The sequence below is a fragment of the Lagenorhynchus albirostris genome, chromosome 16 (assembly GCF_949774975.1).
Source record: "Lagenorhynchus albirostris chromosome 16, mLagAlb1.1, whole genome shotgun sequence".
Classification (NCBI taxonomy): Eukaryota; Metazoa; Chordata; class Mammalia; order Artiodactyla; family Delphinidae; genus Lagenorhynchus; species Lagenorhynchus albirostris.
The window spans coordinates 68,363,392-68,385,364 of NC_083110.1; the positions used below are offsets into that span (position 1 = coordinate 68,363,392).

At 50.6% G+C, this 21,973-nt stretch overlaps 1 protein-coding gene across 17 annotated transcripts in view; it reads right to left on the bottom strand.

Annotated features, from left to right (window-relative positions):
- The window catches only part of AFAP1L2 (actin filament associated protein 1 like 2), a 124,048-nt gene that overhangs the window by 28,699 nt on the left and 73,376 nt on the right, over positions 1 to 21,973 (bottom strand). For all 17 annotated transcript variants that reach the window (XM_060127216.1, XM_060127215.1, XM_060127213.1 and 14 more), the window contains exons 2-4: positions 9,572 to 9,700; positions 3,189 to 3,263; positions 1,726 to 1,820 (exon numbers count right to left, since the gene is read on the bottom strand). In XM_060127216.1, coding sequence (XP_059983199.1) covers positions 1,726 to 1,820; positions 3,189 to 3,263; positions 9,572 to 9,700 — 299 coding nt within the window. The remainder of the gene's footprint in view (positions 1 to 1,725; positions 1,821 to 3,188; positions 3,264 to 9,571; positions 9,701 to 21,973) is intronic.

Here is a 21,973-nt window from a genome sequence, read left to right on the forward strand (position 1 = left end):
GCAGCAACTGGATGAGAGCTGAGAGGCCATGCCCCCTCCCCAAGTCCCGGCGCCAAAAGTGAGGGGAGCCTGCAGCGGAAAGGGACACGACTTGTACCTTTACTTGGCTAAGAAGCCGAGCTGAAGTCCGGGAGGCCGCAGAGTGGCCCAGAAACCAAGAAACTGCATACAAATCCTGGGCCTGCTACCTCCCAGTGGTGGGATCTTGGCCAGTTGTTTTAACTCCCTGAGCCTCTGTTTTTTGGCAGGTGGTGGGAGGACCATGTTTGTGTGCACGGAGTGGGCAGTGGCTCAGAACATGACAGTCACTCGTGGCATCAGCATATTGGGGTACCCAGGGACCGATGCTCAGTCCATCAAGTCTGTCAGCCTGAGATGAAGGGTCCCTGCCAAGCTGTCACCCAGCTCCAGGGGCTCCTGCAGTGGGATGCTGCCCAGACCTTCCAGGCCTGCCCTACCAGCTGTGAGAGCAGCGGGCAGAACCGTACTGCCCCCAGGAAGGCATGAATGAAGGGGCCAGTCTGGGGACGGGACCCCCTCAGTGGTGACCTGAGCCTACGGATCCGGTGGTGGATGGCTTGGTGGGAGCTCAGTGACCGTGCAGTCCCACGGTCCCAGAAATCCTTCCCAGCCAGATCCTAGCGTGGGAAGAACTTGGGTTCAAGTTCTGCCACTTCAAGGCTGTGTGACACTGGGATATTATAAACCCACTGATTCTCGGTTCTTCACCCATAAAATGTAAATACTACCACTCACCTCACTGAATACCACGCCCCCTGAATAAGAGGAGCTTAGGTGAGAGATGTTTACGTTCCTTTCATTTAAACACCAGGAAACAGAGGGCCAGAGACCTTAACTAACCTGCTCAAGGTCAAGGAGCTAGTACCTGACAGAGCTGGACTCTGAACCCAGGTCTGCAGGAGTCCATAAATCCATCCATCCACGAACATGCGTGTGGTCTACTGTGTGCAGACACAGGACACGAAGCAGTAAACGAGACACAGTCCCTGATCCAGGGAGCTTACACCTACTCTGGGAGGCAAATAATAAACACGGAGGGGTAACTGGGCGGTGTGGCAGGCAGTAATGGGGGCAGGCACCGAGGTGGGATGCCTCACATGGGTAAGTCAGGGAAAGTCTGTCTAAGAACGTCTGAGACAGGAGGAGGGGGCAGCCTTTGAGGGGCCAGGGCCCGGGGACTGCAGAGTCCCCGAGGCAGGACTGACCACAGGGAACAACCCAGGAACAGAAAGGAGGCTGGTGGAGAGCAGATGCAACGAGGCTGGAGACGCAGCTGGGCCAGACCGTGCAGGCCCTGGGGCCACGTGAAGGAATGTGGATGTTCTGTCCCAAGTCCAGTGAGAGCTCTTGGTGGGTTTCAAGCAGGAAGTGGTGTGATGTGGTTTACATTTCTGCAAGGTCACTGTGGCCTGAGCTGGTGCCCATGTCTGTACAAGGCCCCGCTCATGGGGTGCTGGTGAAGAGCCTGGCGTAGCCTCGGACACACAGAGACCCTCATCTCGCACGGCCGTTCCTCTTTGCACCGAGCAAATGACGTCACCTGCTAGCACGCTTACTTGTCTCCGTCCCTCCCGGTGCCCCGGACCCCACAGACAACAGGTGCTCCGAAAATGCCAGACGCTTGGCGGACTGACACCTGCGAGAAGCATTGGACCTTCACGGGACCCAAGTCAGGGAAATGAGGGGTCCCGGACCCACACTTACAATCTTGGGTGGCGGGAGGTCTGGAAGACTCTTCTGAGGGGCCGAGGAGTGCTGGCTGGGCTCGCCGTTAGTCAGTGGGCTCTGCTCCTCGGGCGCTGTGGGAAGCAAGCAGAAGAGGGCTTTGATGAGGGGCACCCAGGCTTGCAGTGGAGTCTCAGTAGCCAGGAATGTCTGGTCACATGAGCCCCCAGTTCTATTTGGGCAGGTGTTAATTACCCAGGCAGGCGGTCCCTGGAGCCAGTGTTGTTTTTCCTCCAAGAATAGGGTAGATCGGCCATGGGCAGTTTCCTCAGGAGGAACTGGTTTGAGGTTTCTGGTAGGTTCCGCACCCTCTCCTCCACCGGCCCCATGTCCAAAACGCCCTGGCCACAGAGCTTCAGTGAGTGGAGGAGCTGCCCGTGGTCACTATATTGAGCTGCTCTCAGCACCGACCCTGTGATTACCTCTGTCCACCCCATGGTTTCCCCGGAAGGCAAACAACCTAGGGCCCGGGGGCTGCTTTAGTGCAGGGGACTTCTGCGGAGCCCACGCTTGGTGGTGGGGCAGGAGGTGAAAGCCACACTGGGGACCTTGGCCACCAACCCTCTGTGCACTTTTAAGGAAAAGGCCCCAAAGGCTCTTCTGAGCCTGACCATTTCAGCAGGTGGCCAAGCCAGCTGGGGACAGACAGGTTCAGGCAGATCTGACCCTGGGGCTTTGCTGGCTGATGTCCTGAAGCCAAGTCTTTAACAGGACCGAATGTTTGGGGATGCTGTGTTCCCACCTCTTGCTAAGCCTCTGCCTTTGAGTCACAGGCTTGAGAGCTGCGAGACGGGGGCTTCTAATCCCCTCTCCTCTGCAGCTAGGCAGCTCTGCAAACCTCTGGGCCTCCCTGGGGTCCTGCTGGACCCACTCCTGAGCGTTTTCAGACAAAAGCAGAGAGCAGAACAGAGAAGATTAAGAAGCCATGGAAGACACCACCTGTCCTTCCAGTGGAAGGTAAGATGTTCTGCCAAGTGATCACCTTTGAACAAAACCTTCGATCGAATATTAAGGCAGCTGCTGACATCACCGACTCCTCGCCATCACCCCCCCAACACACACACACTCATAAAATCCAGAGTTCTGTCAAAAGTCATAAAGCTGGGGCTGTGGGATCAGCACCTATACAGCTGCTTTCTTAGAGCATCTGAATTATAACTTCCTATTCCTGGGACGATGCTGGGAAACGCTGAGAGATTTTAGGGACTGAATCCTTATCCACGAAGGGGACACGAGACCTTTAAGAGGCAAGGAGGTGGCCTGATGAGACATCCCAAAATACATCAACCCCAAATAGCATCACCCAAAATGCGACTTCCAAAAATAACCCCACCAGGCCTGTCTGTGGTCCTGGCTGGGAGGAAGGAGGGGTGGGACGGGACCAAGGCTTATACTGGCCCCCTTCCTGGGAGCTGGCCACTCCATCAGCGGCAGACCCGTACCTTTGTCTTGGGACTCGGCATCCTGTTGCTTGTGGACCGTCACTTTGTTCATATAAATGTACTCCTCGTCAGAACCTGCAGAAGGAGGATGGAAGACACAGGCTTCATGTGATTTCATGAAGGGAAAGGGCCTCTAGAGAGAAAGGATGTCCCCTCCACCCCTCAGAGACATTGTCATCAGCCTGGATTCCAGTAAAAGCATACAACATTTTGAGTTGATTGAATGAGTCCACTGTAGAAAGAGCTGACAGATTTCCAAAAAAAGAAATACCACATTGCTGACTGTTAGTTTTCTAGCCTGGGGGGAAGGGAGGGGAGGGAAGGGAAGGGGAGGATACAGAAGGATAGCTTTGGGAATAAAAGGCTTAAGTGGAAAAGCACCCATACCTTAAAGATCTGCCTCATATTCCACCAAGCAGAGATTTCTCTGGGTTTCCTAGCATTTTGTTTAAATTGTAAAACATTTCCTATCAGTCATTCTCACCCTAGTCTGAATTACACTCATGGGCTAATCAGAGTGAGGTCTATATAAGATAGGTCATATTCAGGACCTGGAAGTTTAGCTCCCAGGCCTCTAGGTGGGGTGCCACTGTGGGGGCCTGAGCTCTGGGTTTGGAGTGGGGAGTGTGCTGGGATTTGGACCTGCAGGACCAGCAGCTACCTGCTCTACCTGCAGTGCACAGCCCTTCCCCTCCTTTAAAAACATTTCTGTACAGGCTGTCACCTTCCCCGTGCATGTCTAGGCAGAGAAAGGCTTTGACCCTTTCTTCAGAAGCCTGCAGAGGAGACTGATCTGAGTGTTTCTCCTCCTAGAAATCCTCCTGCATTTCTTTGTGCCTCTTAATTTGCATTTCCTAGAAACTTGCGGCTGATAAATTCCAGTGGCTGGAGATGGTGCTACAGAGCCAAGGAGCCCAATTCAAACCCCTGGCGAAGGAGGCAGTTCAGCGCCAGCCAGTTCCACACCACAGACCGCCTAGACTCCAGCCAGCAGGCCTGCGTCAACAGAGCCCTGAGAACCCAGAGGAACAGGAGGAGGATACGGCTGGATGGATCTTCCTCCATCAGCCCGTGGGATTGCCACCCTGGTGCCCAGCCCTACCAGAACCAGTCAGCAACGTCACCCCTATACCAAGGGCCGCAGCAGCTTATCAGAGGGAACTACAAGGTCTAAACGTAGTTATCCACAACTTGCATACTTCCACTGAGGGGCTGGGTCTGTACCTCCTCCAGAGCACGGCACAGGATTAAAGCACTCTGCAGGGAGAAGCAGGAGACAGGGTAGGGGATGGGGGGCGGGGGGCCTCGGCCAAGCTCTGCCATTAACAGTAATTCTGAGCAAAACAGCTAACCTGTGTGCCTTAGTTCTCTTGCCTGCATAGTATGGAAAATAATTGTGATGAAATATTGCCTAGTTCTACCTAACTGAAATTTTCAAATGTACAAAACTCAAACGTTAGGGAATTTGAAAAAGTAAGGTAACCTCGTAACTAACAAAGATTAAAAATCACAGCCTAGGGCTTCCCTGGTGGCGCAGTGGTTGAAAGTCCGCCTGCCGATGCAGGGGACACGGGTTCGTGCCCCGGTCCGGGAGGATCCCACATGCTGCGGAGCGACTGGGCCCGTGAGCCATGGCCGCTGAGCCTGCGCGTCCGGAGCCTGTGCTCCGCGACGGGAGAGGCCACAATAGTGAGAGGCCCGCGTACCGCAAAAAAAAAAAAAAAAGACAGCCTAAAACATGGGAAATAATTCAAAGGCTCAATAATAGGAAAATGGTGAAAGAAACCATGGCACATCAACACAGGTAACAGCAGGTCACCTTTAAGAGTAAATGGATTACCGGCACAACCATTTTGGAAGTGATCTTGGAGGATAATTTAATTTTAAGTGTTCATATTCTGTAACCCAACATTTCCGCTGCCAGAAATCTATCTTGAAGATAAACTCCAGCATGTAAACAAAATTTTATTTGAGGGTGTTTACTGCAATATTATATGAGGTTTTTTTTTTTTAAGAACAAAACTTAAATGCCCACGAATAGGGGGCTGGTTGAATATTATTGTTCATCCATGGATGGACACTACCCACCTGTGAAAAATAACAAAGCAGCTCTATGTCTGCTGTTTACAAAGATATCCAAAAATCACAGTTAAAGGATCGTGTTTCAGAAAAGCAAAAAAAAAAAAGAAAGAAAGAAAGAAAAAGTATGAGAACTGTCAACATAGGGAAATGTGCACAGGCAGCAATTCTAAATGTAAAAATAATGCAAAGCAGAGTACAGAGGCAAACCACAGCTACATGAAAATATCCCAATGACACCGATAAAGATCAAAAAAGGAAGTGAAGGAATGTAAATAGTGTTTAATGTTCATTTCACATTCTTTTCTTTTTTCATACTGTTAACTAAGCCCACACTCCCGTACAAAAGAAAAGGCAAGATATTGTTGTTATTGTTTTAACTGTTAGACTCTGAGCAGGTGCTTCCCCCCCAGGACGGTGATCCGTAAATTGCAGAGAAAGCTGGCACTGGCCGTGTCACCAGGCTGCGTCTCCCTCCTTGGACACTCTGCAGGCCATGCTTGACTAGGTGTTGATTCTCAACACCATCCAGCTGGTAGGTAAGAGGCTCCCAGGACCATCTGCAATCCTGTGAACTTGGCCCTGGAAAGAGAAGCCTGATGAGCTGTCCCAGGTCTGGGAGGCAGCAGCCTCGGGTTGGAGAATTTCCATCATTGTCTCATTCATTTTCAGAAGTGCACTGAGCACCAGCACTGTACTAGGTGCTGGGGATACAGCAGAGAACAAAACAGACATTGTCTCTGCCGTTGTGAACTCACCAGATCGGGGGAGGGAGAGGGAGAGGGGGCAGACCCAGATGGGGTAGTCGCACAGGTATGTGGGAAATGACAGCAGCTACAGGTACGGTGGAAAGGAGAGCTCATCGTGCTTTGAGCAAGTGTGTGGATCCTGGGGGAACGGCCCTTCTCTGAAGAGGGTGGTGGGAAGGGGTAGGGAGGAGGGGCCCGGACCCTCTTACTACAGCTGCATAGACTGAACGTTTGAAGCATTTCCCATCACAGGGGCAGCCCTGAAATGTTCCCAGAGTCTCTGAGCAGGGTACTGGGGGGCCCACAAGGTTAAGACAGGAAAAAATATCGGGCCCCCAATAGACAGACCTCAATCCATGTCTTGACCTTACCACCTAGACAAAAGGCAAAGAGAGTGGAAAATTCAGTAATACACTGAAGATCAGAAAATGGAAAATTCCATTTGAAAAGTGCACACACACACACACACACACACACACACACACACACACACACTCATGCTCTGCCCCAAATGTGTTGAAGTAAACAACAGCTCAGCCAGTGGAGACCACAGCCTATCTTGAAATGATCATCCTGCCTCCACCTGTAAGTCCCGTCAGGCTGAGTTAATTTTCTGGAAGATACACAGTGAGGCAGGCATGGGAAGCTGAGAGAAAACGACCAACGCGTTCAATTTAAGGGGCTTTGGATTCTATCCCGTGCAGCACAATTAACCTGGTACAGACTCATCTGGACCGTGGAGAGAGGAGGGGAGCGTAATGGTTAGGTCTGCTGGCCCAGGCCCAAGCCTGGGCTCTGCCACACATGGCCATGTGCCTAAAGTAACTTTCCAACCCTCAGTTCCCTTGTTGCTAAGACGGGGACAGCAACTCCCTCACTGCCTTCGGACGGGGTTAGATGACATAATCCAAGTCATTTCATTCATTAAGCACTGGGCTGGGAAATGGTAAGAGCACAGAAAGTGTGAGCTGCTGTTATAACCACTCTGCCATCCGAGAGGGTGCAAAGAGGACCAGAGGGGAAGTTCGAAAACAGTGCCTATTCATCCGTGGGCACTGACCTGGAGAACAGAAGTGACAGCCGAAGGCCTTGGTACGGCTATGCGCATTTTATCGGTGGTCTGGGTATGCTCTGGGGGCAATTCACACCGGGGGCCCCCGACCTGTTCTCAGCAGCTCCTGCAACCCTACAAGCTGCAGAGACCAAGGGTGGGGAAGGCCTGACTTTATGAGAGCAGAACATACACACATCAAAGGTGAAACAGAGGTCACCCTACAGGAAGCCACACTAGACCACAAAGGGGACCCCACACCAGGAGCTCTGATGGAGTGGTGAGAACCAAGAAGCAGAGGTCAGACGCCATCACAGGGGTGTTTCTCAATTCCCAACAAAGGTGTTCTTTATCATTAAACATTCGCAGGTTGGAGCACATCTAAATGGCCTGGGAGTGTGCTCTGTAAAGAATTCCACCGATGAGTCCTTCTGTGGAGTGATTCATCCCTCTGTAACTTACCTGCTTTGTAATGGGGATTTCCCATCTGCTCATCCCACCTTTGATGTGCTACTGACCAGCACTCAAGGCAGGTCAGCAGATGCTCACTACAAAGCTAGGAGGAGCCTGTAGAGCTCAAAGGCAATGAAGGGGCTGCCGGAAAACCCCTCTGATGAAAGGCTAGGGGAGCCAGATTATGCCGACGGAAGAGAAGGCTGCCGGGCATATAGCAACATGCTCCAGCTTCATGACTTCTCTGATCTTCAGACAATAGGAACTAATTCCACAGGGAACAAAAAAAAAAAAAGGAAAAGGGACTTTGAAATGTAGCCCAGTGGACGCAGGCTGGATGTCAGGGAGGAGTCCCTGACTGTGATGGCCAAAGAAGGTGCACTTCCCTCCCTGGCAAGGATCTGGGCTATTCCTACTGTGAGACAGATGGATTAGATGTCCTCTTACTGTCCCTTACTGTCCCCAAAATATCACTTTCAATTCTCAAACATCCGATATAAAAATAAACTCGACTAAACTGTTATGACTTCACAAGAAGGTGTTTCTTTAAAAAAAAAAACACCTGTGCTAGAAATGAAACCATATGTCCACAAGAAGACTTGTACAAGGCTGTTCAAAGCAGCCTTATTATTCATATTAGCGCAAATCTGCAAACAACCCAAATGTCCATCAGCAGTGAATGGACGAGCAGATTGCAGTATATTCGCAGAAGGGAACACCATTCAGTCCACAGCATGGAGTGACGGGCGCCAGACCCAAGGCACAAACCACCCAATTCCATTCATAGGAAGCTCCAGAATGGGCACCGCTAATCAATGGTGGTAGAAATCTGAAAAATGGTTGCCTTGGGGTGGGGCTAGGGAGGAATTCTTGCCCTGGGAAGGGGCAAGAGTGAATTTTCTGGGATGATAGAGATGTTCTACGTCTTATTTTGGGTGGTGGGTGCACAGGTGCACACAGCTGTCAAACCTCACTGAACTGGGCTTCCCTGGTGGCGCAAGTGGTTGAGAGTCCGCCTGCCGATGCAGGGGACGCGGGTTCGTGCCCCAGTCCGGGAAGATCCCACATGCCACGGAGCGGCTGGGCCCGTGAGCCATGGCCGCTGAGCCTGCACGTCCAGAGCCTGTGCTCCGCAACGGGAGAGGCCACAACAGTGAGAGGCCCGCGTACCGCAAAAAAAAAAAAAAAAAAAAAAAAAAACGAAAAAAATAAACAAACTCACTGAACCAACTCCTGAAGATCTGTGTACTTGACTGGATACAAAATCTAGCTCAATTAAGAAGATAGAAAACCAACGAACTCACAGTTCTGTGATTTACAAAGTCTTAAAACAATGTTTTCCTGTTTTCCCTTGGGCTGTATGACACTGGGCAAGTTATTTACACTCTCCAGGCCTGAGTCTCCTCATCTGTAATAACAGCAGCAACCCCACAGGGGTGTCTTGAAGATGAAGCCCGAGCAATACATGTGCGGGCGGGAAGTGCTCAATTAAGCATTAGCTATGATTATACCAGTTTATTATCCCTTCTCTACTTTCAACCATAAGGAAAAGTGCTCTTCGTGGGCTACTGTGTTGAGTGTTCAGAAACTCCTGGGGCTGCCGTACACGTCCCGTCACTCTTGCACTATTGTTACGGGCTGAACTATGTCCCCCTCAAAATGCATGAATTAAGTCCTAACCCTGAATACCTCAGAATGTGACTGTATTTGGAGAAAGTGTCTTTAAAGACATAATTAACATTAAATGAGGCCACTGGGGCGGGCCCTGATCCAGTATGAATGGTGTCCTTATAGGAAGAGGAAATTTGGACACCGCCATTCACACAGAGGAAAGATGGTGTAAAGACCCAGGGAGAAGGGGACCATCGACATGCCAAGGAGAGAGGCCTCAGAAGGAACCAATCCTGATTTTTAGCCTCCAGAACTGTGACAAAGTGCGTTTCTGTTGTTCAACCCAGTCTGTGGGGTGTCATTATGGCAGCTCTAACACACGTACAACCATCGTCCTGCTTCCACGGGGACCTCTTTACTAAGGCCCCGGCCACACTCACTGCTGCTTTTGGTGTAAAGCCGGAGGAGCTCGGCCAGGCCACTCTTCTTCACCACAGCTGTGCTGCTCAGGTTCTCTTGGTCAAGAATCCTGAGGAAGTCATCCAGCTCTGTCAGCAGCTGCTCCAGGGCTAGAGACAGAAAACAGAAGAATCCCTTATAGCAGCTGCCTTCTCTCCAAAGGCCCAGCTCAGACACACCTCCGATCCCACAGCATCCCACGACGGACCCTCCGGTCTTGAGGGGTGGGGTCCAGGGTGAGGCCAGGCAGCACATGGGGGGCCCAGCCAATAGGTGCAATTCCCAGTGCCAGCATCGCTGGGGAGAGGCAAACAGGCCCTTGGCTTCGAGATGGACAACCTCGGCCAAAGCTGCGGGGCTACCATTTGCTGGAGTGACAGTGGCCAAGGTGGTCCAGTCAAGTCTATCAGGCTGTGAGAATCTGGAAACAGGATTTTCTTCCTAATAAAGGTCAATCAAAACAGCTCAGGGTCTGGGGAACTTGAACACAGATCAGACCCGCAACCGTCAAAAGAAATGCTGTGGTTGACCCAGTTGTTAATCCTTTCCCCAAGGATGGGGAAACACAGAGTCACTTCAGGGAGATGAAACAGTGATTACTCTGTGCCCGCAGGAATATGGACAACCTATCCAAAGCCACACTTGGACAAACGAAGCCTTTCCCTGAGATTCTTCAGTGACTTCAGAGCCACTTCAATTGCCACTAGGCCAGCGTCACTCCCAAGCTGGTTAAGGGCTGTGGTGCCTCGGATCTAGTTGTCAAATACGCCTCTGTCAAGGGCCACTGTTATAGAAGCACTGGCCAATTTCTAGCTGGAAGTACATTGCAGAAACATCAGTGCAGCGGGCAACAGTCTAGGTGCAGGGCCTTCCCCATTACTGTTAATGACCGAAATCTCTATTAAGAACAGGATGCTGCATTCCCTGCTGGGGTCCTCACCTTGGCGCTCCCTGCCCAGCTGGCTCTCCAGAACGTGCTCATTAATGGCAGCAGCTCCTTGAGGGTCTAAACAATGCTTTCCAACCCTGGCTGCATTGGAATCACCTGGAGAGATTTTAAAACTCCTAATGTCTAAGCCGCACCCAGACTGATGATATCAGGATCTCTGGGAGTGAGACCCAGGAGTTATTAGGTCTTAAACCTCCTCAGGTGATTCCAATATGCAGCCAACGCTGAGAAGCATGGGTCTAAATGTAATGCCAGGGGCCACAACTGAGGGCCCTCCTTCCGACAGCAGCCAAGACGCCCAGAGCCGCCCTCCACCGCCTGCTGCTGGAACTCTGAGCGGTCACACAATCTCTCCAAGCTCATTCCCTCATCTGTAAAGTGGAGAAGACTGTGTGGGCCCTGCCCATCTCACAAGGTGGGTGTAAAAGACAAAATCTGTGAAGCTCTTCACAGCGATGCTTGTGAAATGCTATGCTAACCACACAAAGAGCTTTGTCATCATCGTCTCCTCCCATCCTGTGACATCATTAGTTATTTCTTATTCTCCACCAGTAGCATTCGTCTCTAAGCTCCTCTTCAGAGAAAAACCAAAACCTTGCACTGTAACATTCCCTACCCTACCATGTAAGGGAGAGGAAGGAAAGGAAGGTCACCTCCTCCGAGCAGCCCTCCCTGACCACCTTCTCCATACTAGATATTTCTTATCATTTTCTAACTCAGCATCTATCTCCTGCTTTCATAGCCCTAATCACAACTTACTAGCAATATGAATATACAATATTTTTTGAATACACAGTATTTTTTAAATAAGATTTTAAAATGAACAATATCAACAATGAATGAAATAACAGTTTTATTTATTTGCCCATTTTTAACGTGTATTTTTGTCTTTCTCATCCTGGTCTAGTCTGTTAGCTCAGTGAGTCAGAACCACACCTGTCTTGCATCTTTGGCACCTCACGCTGTTACAGGCGTTGAATGAATGTTTATGGAAATAATGAATAAATGAATGAATAAAGTTATTAGGTACCTACTAGCTCACAAGAACTCTAGGAGGTAAGCAACATTATGCCTATTTTGCAGATGTGGACCTGGTGGCCCAGAGAAGACCCATAACGGCCCACATGGCCCATGACAGAGAGCTGGGTTTGCTGCCTGACTCCAAGGCTGAGCTCTTGGCAACACCCCACCTGATGCCTCCATGTAGGGCCTTCTTCCAGCATCCCCCAAAGGCCTGGCACCCCAGAACTGAACCAGAGCCCCTGACTATCCCCTAACCCCCTCATTATAGAAGCCCTTATACTCCCCTGGTTCTAAGGGAAAGCCCAGTGCCCTATTTCTGTTCAAACACCCCCTTGGCTCTCAGTGGGGTAGCAGCCTCTGACTCCAATTCTGAAAAACCAAACTCCCTGGAATGAATATTGCTACCGACCGGGAGAGAGCTGGAGGAAGGGAACGGGGGATGAGGATGCTTATTTCGGAAGAGAGCAGTGATAACAGTACCAGCGCATGTGACTGTCAGGTCAAACAGCCAGCTGGCTCAGATGAGTGGGTGCCGCCTGTCGTAGGTCAGAGCGCTCTCTCCCTGCAGGGAGAAACAGCAGAGAAACCGCCTCTCTCCCTTTCAGTGTCCTGGTAAAGGATGAAGAATCAAGCGGGTCCCACAGAAGTCTATGCGTCACTTCCCCTCCGGCTTGTCAAAAGCCAAGCGAAGGTAAAAGACACCTTCACATAGCCAGCAGCCCAAATGCTGCATGTGGTACGTGTTGGCCCGTGTGCCTAGAGGTAGGATGGAAGACGCCCTCATCTCTGCCCGAGAAGAGATGAGCAGATGGTTAAGGGATAGCCAAGGAGAGGCAAGAAAGAAGCCACATCAGGTAGTTCTGCTTGGGAAAGAGCCATGGACCAACAGCAGAGTCTCCTGCCCCGTCCTTGGGTATTGAGAAGAACACCCCAGGGAATCTCCAAGAGGCCAGTGGCTTCTGCCCAGTTTACTTAAAATTGATTAAACTCTTAACGCAGTGAAATTTGAAAGAGCACCAGCAAAAGCTCCCAGAGCCCACCGAATCAGCATCCGGCGAGACCTCTCCGTGTGCCCAGCACTCAGCTGGGCCCTCAGCCTCAACTTACTGGGAAACTGGAAAGGAGACCTGGATGGCGTGGCTCCTGCCTTTTGCAGGCTTGTTGGCGGGACAAGACGAGCACAGGTGAGGTGATTAACAGACCAGGGCGCACCACCAAAGAGTCAAGAGTCTCGCAGCTGATATCAGACGATAGGTTTAAGGCTGGAAGGTTTCTGGGAAGAGGCCCTCGTAGAGTAAGGCCTTAGGTTGTTTTTTGTTTGGTTTTGTTTGATTTTGAACAGTTATTCATGAGTTTCCAGTTGGCTGCAGAAACTCAACAGGCTGAAAGAAATGAGCTTAAAGAAGTCAAACTGGGGGACTTCCCTGGTGGCGCAGTGGTTAAGAATCCGCCTGCCAATGCAGGGGACACGGGTACAAGCCCTGGTCCGGGAAGATCCCACATGCCACAGAGCAACTAAGCCCGTGTGCCACAACTACTGAGCCTGTGCTCTAGAGCCCGCGAGCCACAACTACTGAGCCCGTGTGCCACAACTACTGAAGCCCACGCGCCTAGAGCCCGTGCTCCGCAACATGAGAAGCCACCGCAATAAGAAGCCCGTGCACCGCAACGAAGAGTAGCCCCCGCACGCCACAACTAGAGAAAAGCCTGCACACAGCAACGAAGACCCAACGCAGCCAAAAATAAATAAATAAAATTTAAAAAAAAAGAAACAAGTGAATTAAAACAAGACACTAGGAAAAAAAAAAGTCAAACTGGGGAAAAACAAAGGATAAATGACTCTGAGGCTTGAACTCAGCTACAGTGGATAAGGAAAGTGAAAGGGCCTTGCAAAACAACTAGGATCTCAAGCTGCATTTTTCCTGACCTTCTGAACTCCACTGAGCTATTACTGCTGCTACTCCTGCTAACACAAAGAAAAAACACGAGAACTTTAAGTGTCTCTTGTTTCCACATCCTCAGCTATTCCCAAAAGCTGCCTGATTCCTGGAAAACAGCCTTGTTTATTTTTATGTGAGCAGATACATACCAAGCCAAAGGATGAAAAGCATCAATGCCTGGCTCTGGGGAGACAAAGGTGACCCTGATGGGGTCCCTTGCACTTCCAGGAGCCCCATGCCTGGAAATAGGGCACCAGTGAATACACAGGATAGAAGTGATCCAGGGACATTTCCAAGGATCAGGAATGTACCGAGGAAAGAGACAAACTTTGGGGTTATCAGGGAGAGGAATTTATAAGCTGGCCATTGCGGATGAATAGGAGCTCACCAGGAAGAGGCAGAGGCATTTCAGGAAAAGGGAATGATGCTCAGAAGAAGACTCAGATGCTGAAAGCACATGGGGTGTCTGAGAAACCACGAGTAGCTCTGTGTATCAGGGCACCCAGAGCATGGGGGCAGGGTGGGTGGGCCTTGAAGGAGAGAAAGTGGGCTCTGCGGCCAGAACTGCAGACTTAGATCCTGTGGGCAGATCATAAGGGCTTTATTCGCTTTGCTAGGGAGTTCGTGCCTCATCCTGCAGGGCTTCTGGGCAGTGCAGTGGAGGAGGCCATGCTATGCTGCTCTTCAAGCAGGCTAGCTCTGCCAGCTGTGGGGAGGACGGTGGAAGGGGACCAGGGGACAGGACGGGGAGGCAGGGAGGCCAGTGAGATGACTGCATTAGCTCAGCTGAGGAAGATGAGGGTGTCACCCAATCACAGCGGCTGGGGCCATGCAGGGTGCTGCACCCCACCACCTCCAAGTCTCCCAGGCACTCTGCAAGTGCACAGTGGGGGGAATGGGCTCTTGAGCCTGGATTACAACCTAACTCTGTCACGTCTGCCGTTAACAGCGGCACTGGGGTTCAAGTCCAACTGTGAACAAGTCCAAGTACTTGCTGTCTGCTGACCGCGCTGGGGAAGTCAGAGAGGTTGACCTGGATCATGGCCTCTGCTTCCCAAGGTAGCAGGGGATGGGATGGAGGGGTTGGACTTGAGACATGTGACAGGTAGCAGCCATGGGCCATTAGATGTGGAGACTGTAAGAGAAGATGCCCACGGGTGGCTGAGAGCTGCAGAATACCATTAGACACACAGGCCTGAGGACACTGCAGTTAACTGGGCATCTGTGGTCCCTGCTGCTGGGGAACTGATGGGCTAGGCCGATGGGAAAGATGGGAAGAGGGGGAGTGCTGAGGAAGCAGATACCCTCCTTTTCCCCTAAAACAGCTGAGTCAGGTGAAGGGTATGCACCAGGGTTGAAGAAACGCAGGACCGGGAAGCAGAGGGAGTCACGAAACCCAGAGGTCACTTCCCTTCATCTCTGGATCCACATCATCCTTCAAGCTCCGTCCAGGCCCCGACCCCACAGAGCCGCACCCACGACCGAGGACACTCAGCTCTCCTGCCAGCTCTTCCCTAGATTCCTCACTGTCCAAGTCAGTTGTTCTCAGTTGTCTCAGTCTGTGCCAGGTCTGTATTCTGGGCTAGGCCTGAGCCCTTTCTGGACAAGGGTCAGCCTTCGTAGGTTTGGGCCTCTGACAAGGCGCTAAGCACATCAGAGGTCAGTGACGCTCCTGCCATCATACCCCCTGGGGTCCAGCCACAGGTTCCCCCGCTAGCCCAAAGGAGAGCGTTCCTGTGAAAACTTTATGCCGAAAAGGCATAAAGGGAAGGAGCTACTGTCTTTTTCTGGAAAAACGAAACTCCTCTCTGGATGGATTTCAGTTAGCGCAAGCAGGTATTCACGTAGGCCTTTCATCAAAGCCAAGGGGCACGAAGCGAACTTTGGAAAAGCAGGGGAAACCGAGAGCTCAGGCTCTTGGGAATAATAAAAGCATGGCCCCAACTTGCGCCAACCCTGGTGACATTTTAAAGCCCTTAGAGCTCGGAGGGACGGGCCATCCCTGGGAGGAATGCGGCCATTTCACCGAGGCTCTGGAACGCACTCGTCCCAATTCCCTTCCCCCATCACCCCCACATTGCTCATTTTGGTCTCTTCCTCAACCTCCAGCAGAGGGAGGGAAAAATAAGTGTGCTGTTCATCGTGGAAACTGTAGGCCCTTGTGCAGGCTTTCCATCCTGGCTCTGTTAAAGTTCAGAGTTGTCTGCTCACGGGCTGACAAATCATCAATACGATTCTTGTTCAGGACGTGCAAGGCCCACGCAGAGCCGGACGGGTCAACGGCTCGATTCATCACCCTCGGCCCCAGCAAAGCTCTGCCTCCAGATGACCTCCTCCCCCAGTTTTTCTCATCCTGAGGCAGTCCTGCTTTTTGGTCACTAGGTTCCCAACCATAAACGTCTTCCCAACATGCCAAAAAAGCTGCTTCTCGTGATTCCCCTGCTGTTTTACACACACAGTTTTATTTATTCAGCTGCGTTTGCTGAAGACCCATGATTGAGGGTGATTTTCCTTCCAAACGTGAAACTGAGCAGACCTGTTCTTTTAAGTATAAAGACATGCATCCCCCTCCCTGCCCCGACGGGGTTCCGAACATTGAGCCACAGGGCATATTATTTGCTTGAACCCGACTGCTGGGCACCAACCAAAGTTATGAAGCTGGTGAAAGTTTCTGTGACAAGCAACAGCATCAGGTGGGTTGCAATGAGGAGCAGAAAATGCCAGTAGACTCATCCTGGTCACAGAGAACCGTCAAGTTCTCAATGAGCTTTTGGAAAACATGCCCCTTTACTCCACCTAAAAGGAGACCTCCCCCCACTTTTAGGAGGCCCAATCCCCCTTTCTCTAAAAGTGCCAAATGCCAAGTCAGCCTTTACCAAGTACCCGATGTACCGATGGGTATGTGCCAGGCAGGTTGATAGGAAGTGGGTTTCTTCCTTTCTTTTTTTATGGCGGTAATACACACATAACTTTACATTAATTTACCACTTTAGCCACTTTAAAGCTTACAACTCAGTGTTACAATGCCATGCAACCATCACTACCACTACCTAGTTCCAGAACTTTTTCATCACCTGAAACATAAACTCACTAGGTTGTCGCTCTCCATTCTTTCCTCCCCCAGATTTGTGGCAACCACAAATCTGCTTTCTGACTCTGTAGGTTTGCCAATTCTGAATATTTCATGTAAATGGAATCATATAATATGTAGCCTTTTGAGCCTGGCGTCTTTCACGATGCATCATGATTTCAAGGTTCATCCATGCTGTAGCATGGATGGTATTTCGTTCCTTCTTACGGCTGAATAATGTTCCCTTGTATGGATATACCACATTCTGTTTGTCCCTTCATCATTAATGAGGAAGTGGGTTTTTTTAAACAAAAATAATTTTTAATTGGGCTATAACTTACATACAGCAACATCCTCTGTTTTTACTGTATAAAAATCTAGTGTTCTGACCAACACACTCAGCTGTGGCAACTACCACCACAATCAAGATACAGAACAATTCTATCACCCAAAAAGTTCCTTTGTGCCCTACTGCAGGTGACCCCTTCTCCACTCCCAGGCCCCGGCACCCTGCAGAACCTCTGGAGTCTGGCTCCTTTTACCGAACATAAGGCATCTGAGATTCATCCATTGTTGTTACATGTATGAGAAGTTTGTTCCTTTTGATTGCTGTGTAGTATTCCATCCTACGGCTGGAGGAAGCCCATATGTCTCCATATATTAAGAGATCTCTGCTGGGTGCTTCTGCACAGACACAGCAGGTTCCTGTGTCCTCACCCCAGTTTCTCATGCTTCTGAAGGCACCCTCCTGCTGACTTTCAAGGGCACTCCTGCTTTCAGGACACCGAATGGAAGACCACTCAGGGCCCTGCATACAAAAGATAAAGCGGTGCTTCTCGGCAAAGGCTGCGTATTGGAATCAACTGGGGACTTAAAAAAAATTCCTGATGCCTGGGTCCACCCCCAGAGCTCCTGCTGTAATTGCTCTGGGTGTGGTCTGGTCCTCAGGAGTTTTCAAAGCTTCCCAGGTGATTCTACTATGCAGCCAAGGTGATGAACCACAGAGATAAAGGTGTGATGATTGCTTCATGAAAAGTCTTTACTTTATAAAATTACTTATGAGTCCTTAAAAAACAAATTTCCATAGTGCTGCTATATAATGCAGTTCTGATTTCACATGGAGAACTTTCTAGGTTCATGCTTGTCATATCAAGTCAGATACATTTGAAAATACCTTTTTTTTCCTCCTAACATCTTTTCCCTTCTGGACAGTGAGGGTGTGGAAGGCAAGAACCAAGATGTCTCTGTGTTTACACATCACTGAACTCGGTTCCCTGTCCTGCTTAAACAAGTGGGAACTCTTATCACTGGTAATCCGCACCCAAAAGGTTTGCAGGCTACTCCTCCGGTGGGCTGTCATTGATCCCGCCTGCCTGGACCTCAGGAGACTGAGCCAGAAACGTAAATAACTTTCTCCAGGATGAATACTCCAGGAGTTTTTCTTTATTTCCATCTCCAAGAAATGGCGAGGGGGAGAGGGCTGTGCTCCATTTACCAGCGCTGTGACTGCGCTTCTCCCTGCTGAGTCTGACCTTCAAGGTCAGTTTGTCATCATTTTTGCAAGATCTGCTTTTTCTCACCTATCTTGGAGTCTCATCACTTAAAACACATCCCCAAGAAGAGGCCGCCCTCTGCATTCCCAGATCATCTGTGCGGGCTTGAAGAGATGGGACAGATGCTTTGCTGTGGCTTGCACTACTGGAAAAACAACTCGAGTTGCTCACTGGTGACCTCTCAGATGGAACAAACCTCCCCAAGAGCAGAATTCCAACCCCAGCTATGAAGCCAACTGGAACCAGAGCCGCTCAGATAGGGCCCCTCAGAAATTTCACATAGTAACCACCAAAGACATCAAACCAAGCACAGCGAGGAAGAGAGGCCAGGCGCCTGCCAAGGGCCACTTCCTCTCTGCCTCAGCCTGCCCAGAAGCACCACCTGTCCATCCAGTCCAACAGCACAGGGACTATTACTTGGTGATTCTCCCATCTTTATTTTCTATTTGTCCCATGAACGCAAGTCCTTGGTCCCTAGTGAAGTTGAAGGCTCTGTGTAGATAGGGACCACATCTTCCGGTTTAGTTTCCCCCACTGTGCTTAAACAGTGCTTTGCTCTAAAGTCAGTGCTTGGAAAACATCTGCTGAGCATAAGGCTTCCACACACACACACACACACACACACACACACACACACACACACACACACACACACACACACACACACACACACACACACACACACACACACACACACACACACACACACACACACACACACGGCCTAAGGAAGGCTCCTCCTGAATTGTCTTGTAATAAAAGGATTACAAGACAGGCCAGGGGCGACAGACCACAGTTCAGGTCCCCACAGCTAACAGCTCTGGAAGGACCATCCAGAGACAGCCCCCAGCAGCGGACATATCTCACACCTGGGCAGCACTCTAGTGGGAGAACTTACTCAAGGGTGCAGGTGGGAGGGGCATGGAGGTGGCCGTTCCCCTGGAGACCAGGAACCCAGGGCCAAAGGAGCTCGACCCCCAGGGCACTCCAGCAGTTCAAGGGGCGCAGGAGGGCCGGAGCGAGGCACCCCAGGTTCTAGCAGCCACCAGGGTCCAGGCCAGACAAAGAGGCTTTGGGGCCCAGGGGGCCTTTGTCCCCGGGCTCAGTTAGGACATTCCTTAAATGCAATCTGCCAGAAGAGTGGCTTCATTCAGACTCAGTTACGCGGGTGGGAGGCGCAGAGGCTCAGCTGGGTGGCTCCCCGCATGGCAAGTCCCACAGCAGCTAGCACAAACCATTTCAGTCTCTGAACAAGAGGGGCTGTCAGGGGTCACTCAAGTTCACTTTGGAAGTTTGGGAAGTACTGTGTCTAACAGAAAAAAAAAGAAGGCTGGAAAATAACAGTGGTTATCTCTCGGTGGAGGGGTTCTGGGAAATTTTCATTCCTGCTTTACACCCTCCCCTTTTCCTCAACACAAAAGAGCAGTGAGTTATTCCATGAAGAGAAGACACTGCTGAGGGGCTGGTATGCTTTCGGTTTTGGCTGCAAATTTAGGTTTGTCCTTATTCACTTGCTATTTGTATTAGACAAAAAGGACACAAACTAAAAATGTATGGAAAGAAAAAATAATCACTGTACTGTTCAGATTTCCTGTTTCTTTCCAGCAGTTGGCAAAAGTAATGACCCACCATTGGGCTGATGTGTCAGTGGGGCCTCTTCATCCTGTTCAGGCCTCCAACGCGAAAGAGGTCAAAATCAGCCCTGGCAATCTAAAACCACGAGCCCCTTGACCTCGGAGTCAGCGGCAGGAGGCTACCCCCAGCCTGATTCAATGCCCTCCTGGCCCACACAGGCAAGAGCCCTTCCTTGGGGCTCCAAGGAAGCTGGGCTAGAGGACAAAGGCCTCCTAGCCCCCCAGCCTCCTTGTCTGGCCTGGACCCTGGTGGCTGCTGGAACCTGGAATTTCTCGCCCCTGCCCTCACACTCCCTCTGAACTGCTGGAATGTCCTGGGTACGCTGGGGGTGGTGGTTGTGTACCTTTTGCCCTGGGTTCCTGGTCCAAAGAAAGCAGTGTTGTTCATGCCCTTCCCACCTGTACCAGATTCATAAATTCCCATTGCTTAGGGACTTCCCTGGTGGCACAGTGGTTGAGAATCCGCCTGCCAATGCAGGGGACACGGGTTCAATCCCTGGTCGAGGAAGATCCCACATGCCGTGGAGCAACTAAGCCCGTGCGCCACAACTACTGAGCCTGAGCTCTAGAGCCCACGAGCCACAACTACTGAGCCCACGCGCTGCAACTACTGAAGCCCGCGTGCCTAGAGCCTGTGCTCCACAACAAGAGAAGCCACCGGATTGAGAAGCCCGCATACTGCAATGAAGAGTAGCTCCTGCTCGCTGCAACTAGAGAAAGCCCGCACACAACAACGAAGACTCAATACAGCCTAAATAAATACATAAATAAATTTTTTAAAAAACTAATTTCCTTTGCTTAAATCTTAGTTCCAAATCGTGGCTCACCCTTGGCTTTACCACATACAGGCCGTGTGGCCTTAGAGAGCTGAATTCACTTCTCTGTGCTTCAGTTTCCTCGTTTGTAAAACGGGGTTAATAACAGTACCAACTTCATAAGACTGGTGTAAAGATCACAAAATAATCCCATAAAGTGCATATACTAAGGTAAATGTTAGCTGCTAAATAAAAGCTAACTCTCTCCTGTAAGATGGATATGGAAGACCCTCCATAAACACACACTCCCACATATACACATATACATTGCAATTTTAGTAGAACAGTTTCAAAAAAGTGATTGGAGATATCCCTGTCTGGTTTTTGCAGGACTACTACACTGTGTCCTGGCAGAACGGCAGCAGAGGTAACTGGGGTGGAATTCCGGTTAAGCCCCTCTGAGGAACCACCTTCCTAGAAACACATAATGTTGAAAATAAATAAGTGCAGGTTTTCCAAGCTTCCTGTAGCTCCCCAGCCCAGGTCTCCATACCAGATACGCATGTGCAGAACAAGAGTCAATGGCAGGCTGTGAATTGAGAAGTGGCTACCAGGTCCTGTGCTTCTTTTCCACCCTCTGCCCATCTAACCGCTGACCCTGCAGCACCACCCTCCCTACCTGCCTTGACAGCAACCCAGGCAACATTCCTATGGGCAAAGAGCACAACCCCATTAAAAACGTTGCCTCAGAAGGGACAACCCATGAGCGTGTGCAGTGGATCCTATCTGCTGTTTTTCCCCCTTCCCCAGCATCTACTTGCCCTTCTTATTTGTACCCAATTTCTCTTTGGGAAACCCTTTTACCCAGCTGTATTTGCAGCTTGGGCGGGACTAGAAGCCCCACCCCCGACTCCATGGCAGCTACATGACCCTGGAGTTAGCCAGAGTGTTTCATTCCCTTAGCCACAGTGATTGGCTTAGGGATGGCCTCATGATGAGAGCCAAGCCAATGAGCGGCAGCCGCGGGACTCTTCCTAGAACTACCTCTTGGTCTCCGAGCTGCTGGAATGTCAGCCCGGGGCCACCTTGGCCATCTGCGGGCACAGCCTCCCAAGGAAAGAAAACAGAGCCTGGAGACTCTGACCTTTCAAACCCCGACTCAAACGAGCCTTCTCCTATACCGCTCAGTTTTGTGCGGCCAGGACTTCCCATGTTTTGATTAAGCCAGATCGAGCTGGGTTCTCCCTTGCTTGCAAATGGAGAGTCAGCTACCACAGCACGTTTCCTGAGCCTGGAGTCTGGGCCGGGCAGTCTGCATACACAGTTTCAATTCATCTTGTGGGGTAGACATTATCATCCCCATTTCACAGAGGGGAGACCTGAGGCCAAAGGAGGGCCACAATGTAAACACCTGAGCTCAGAATCAATAGCGCCTTCTGGCCACATGCCTAGAGTTTAC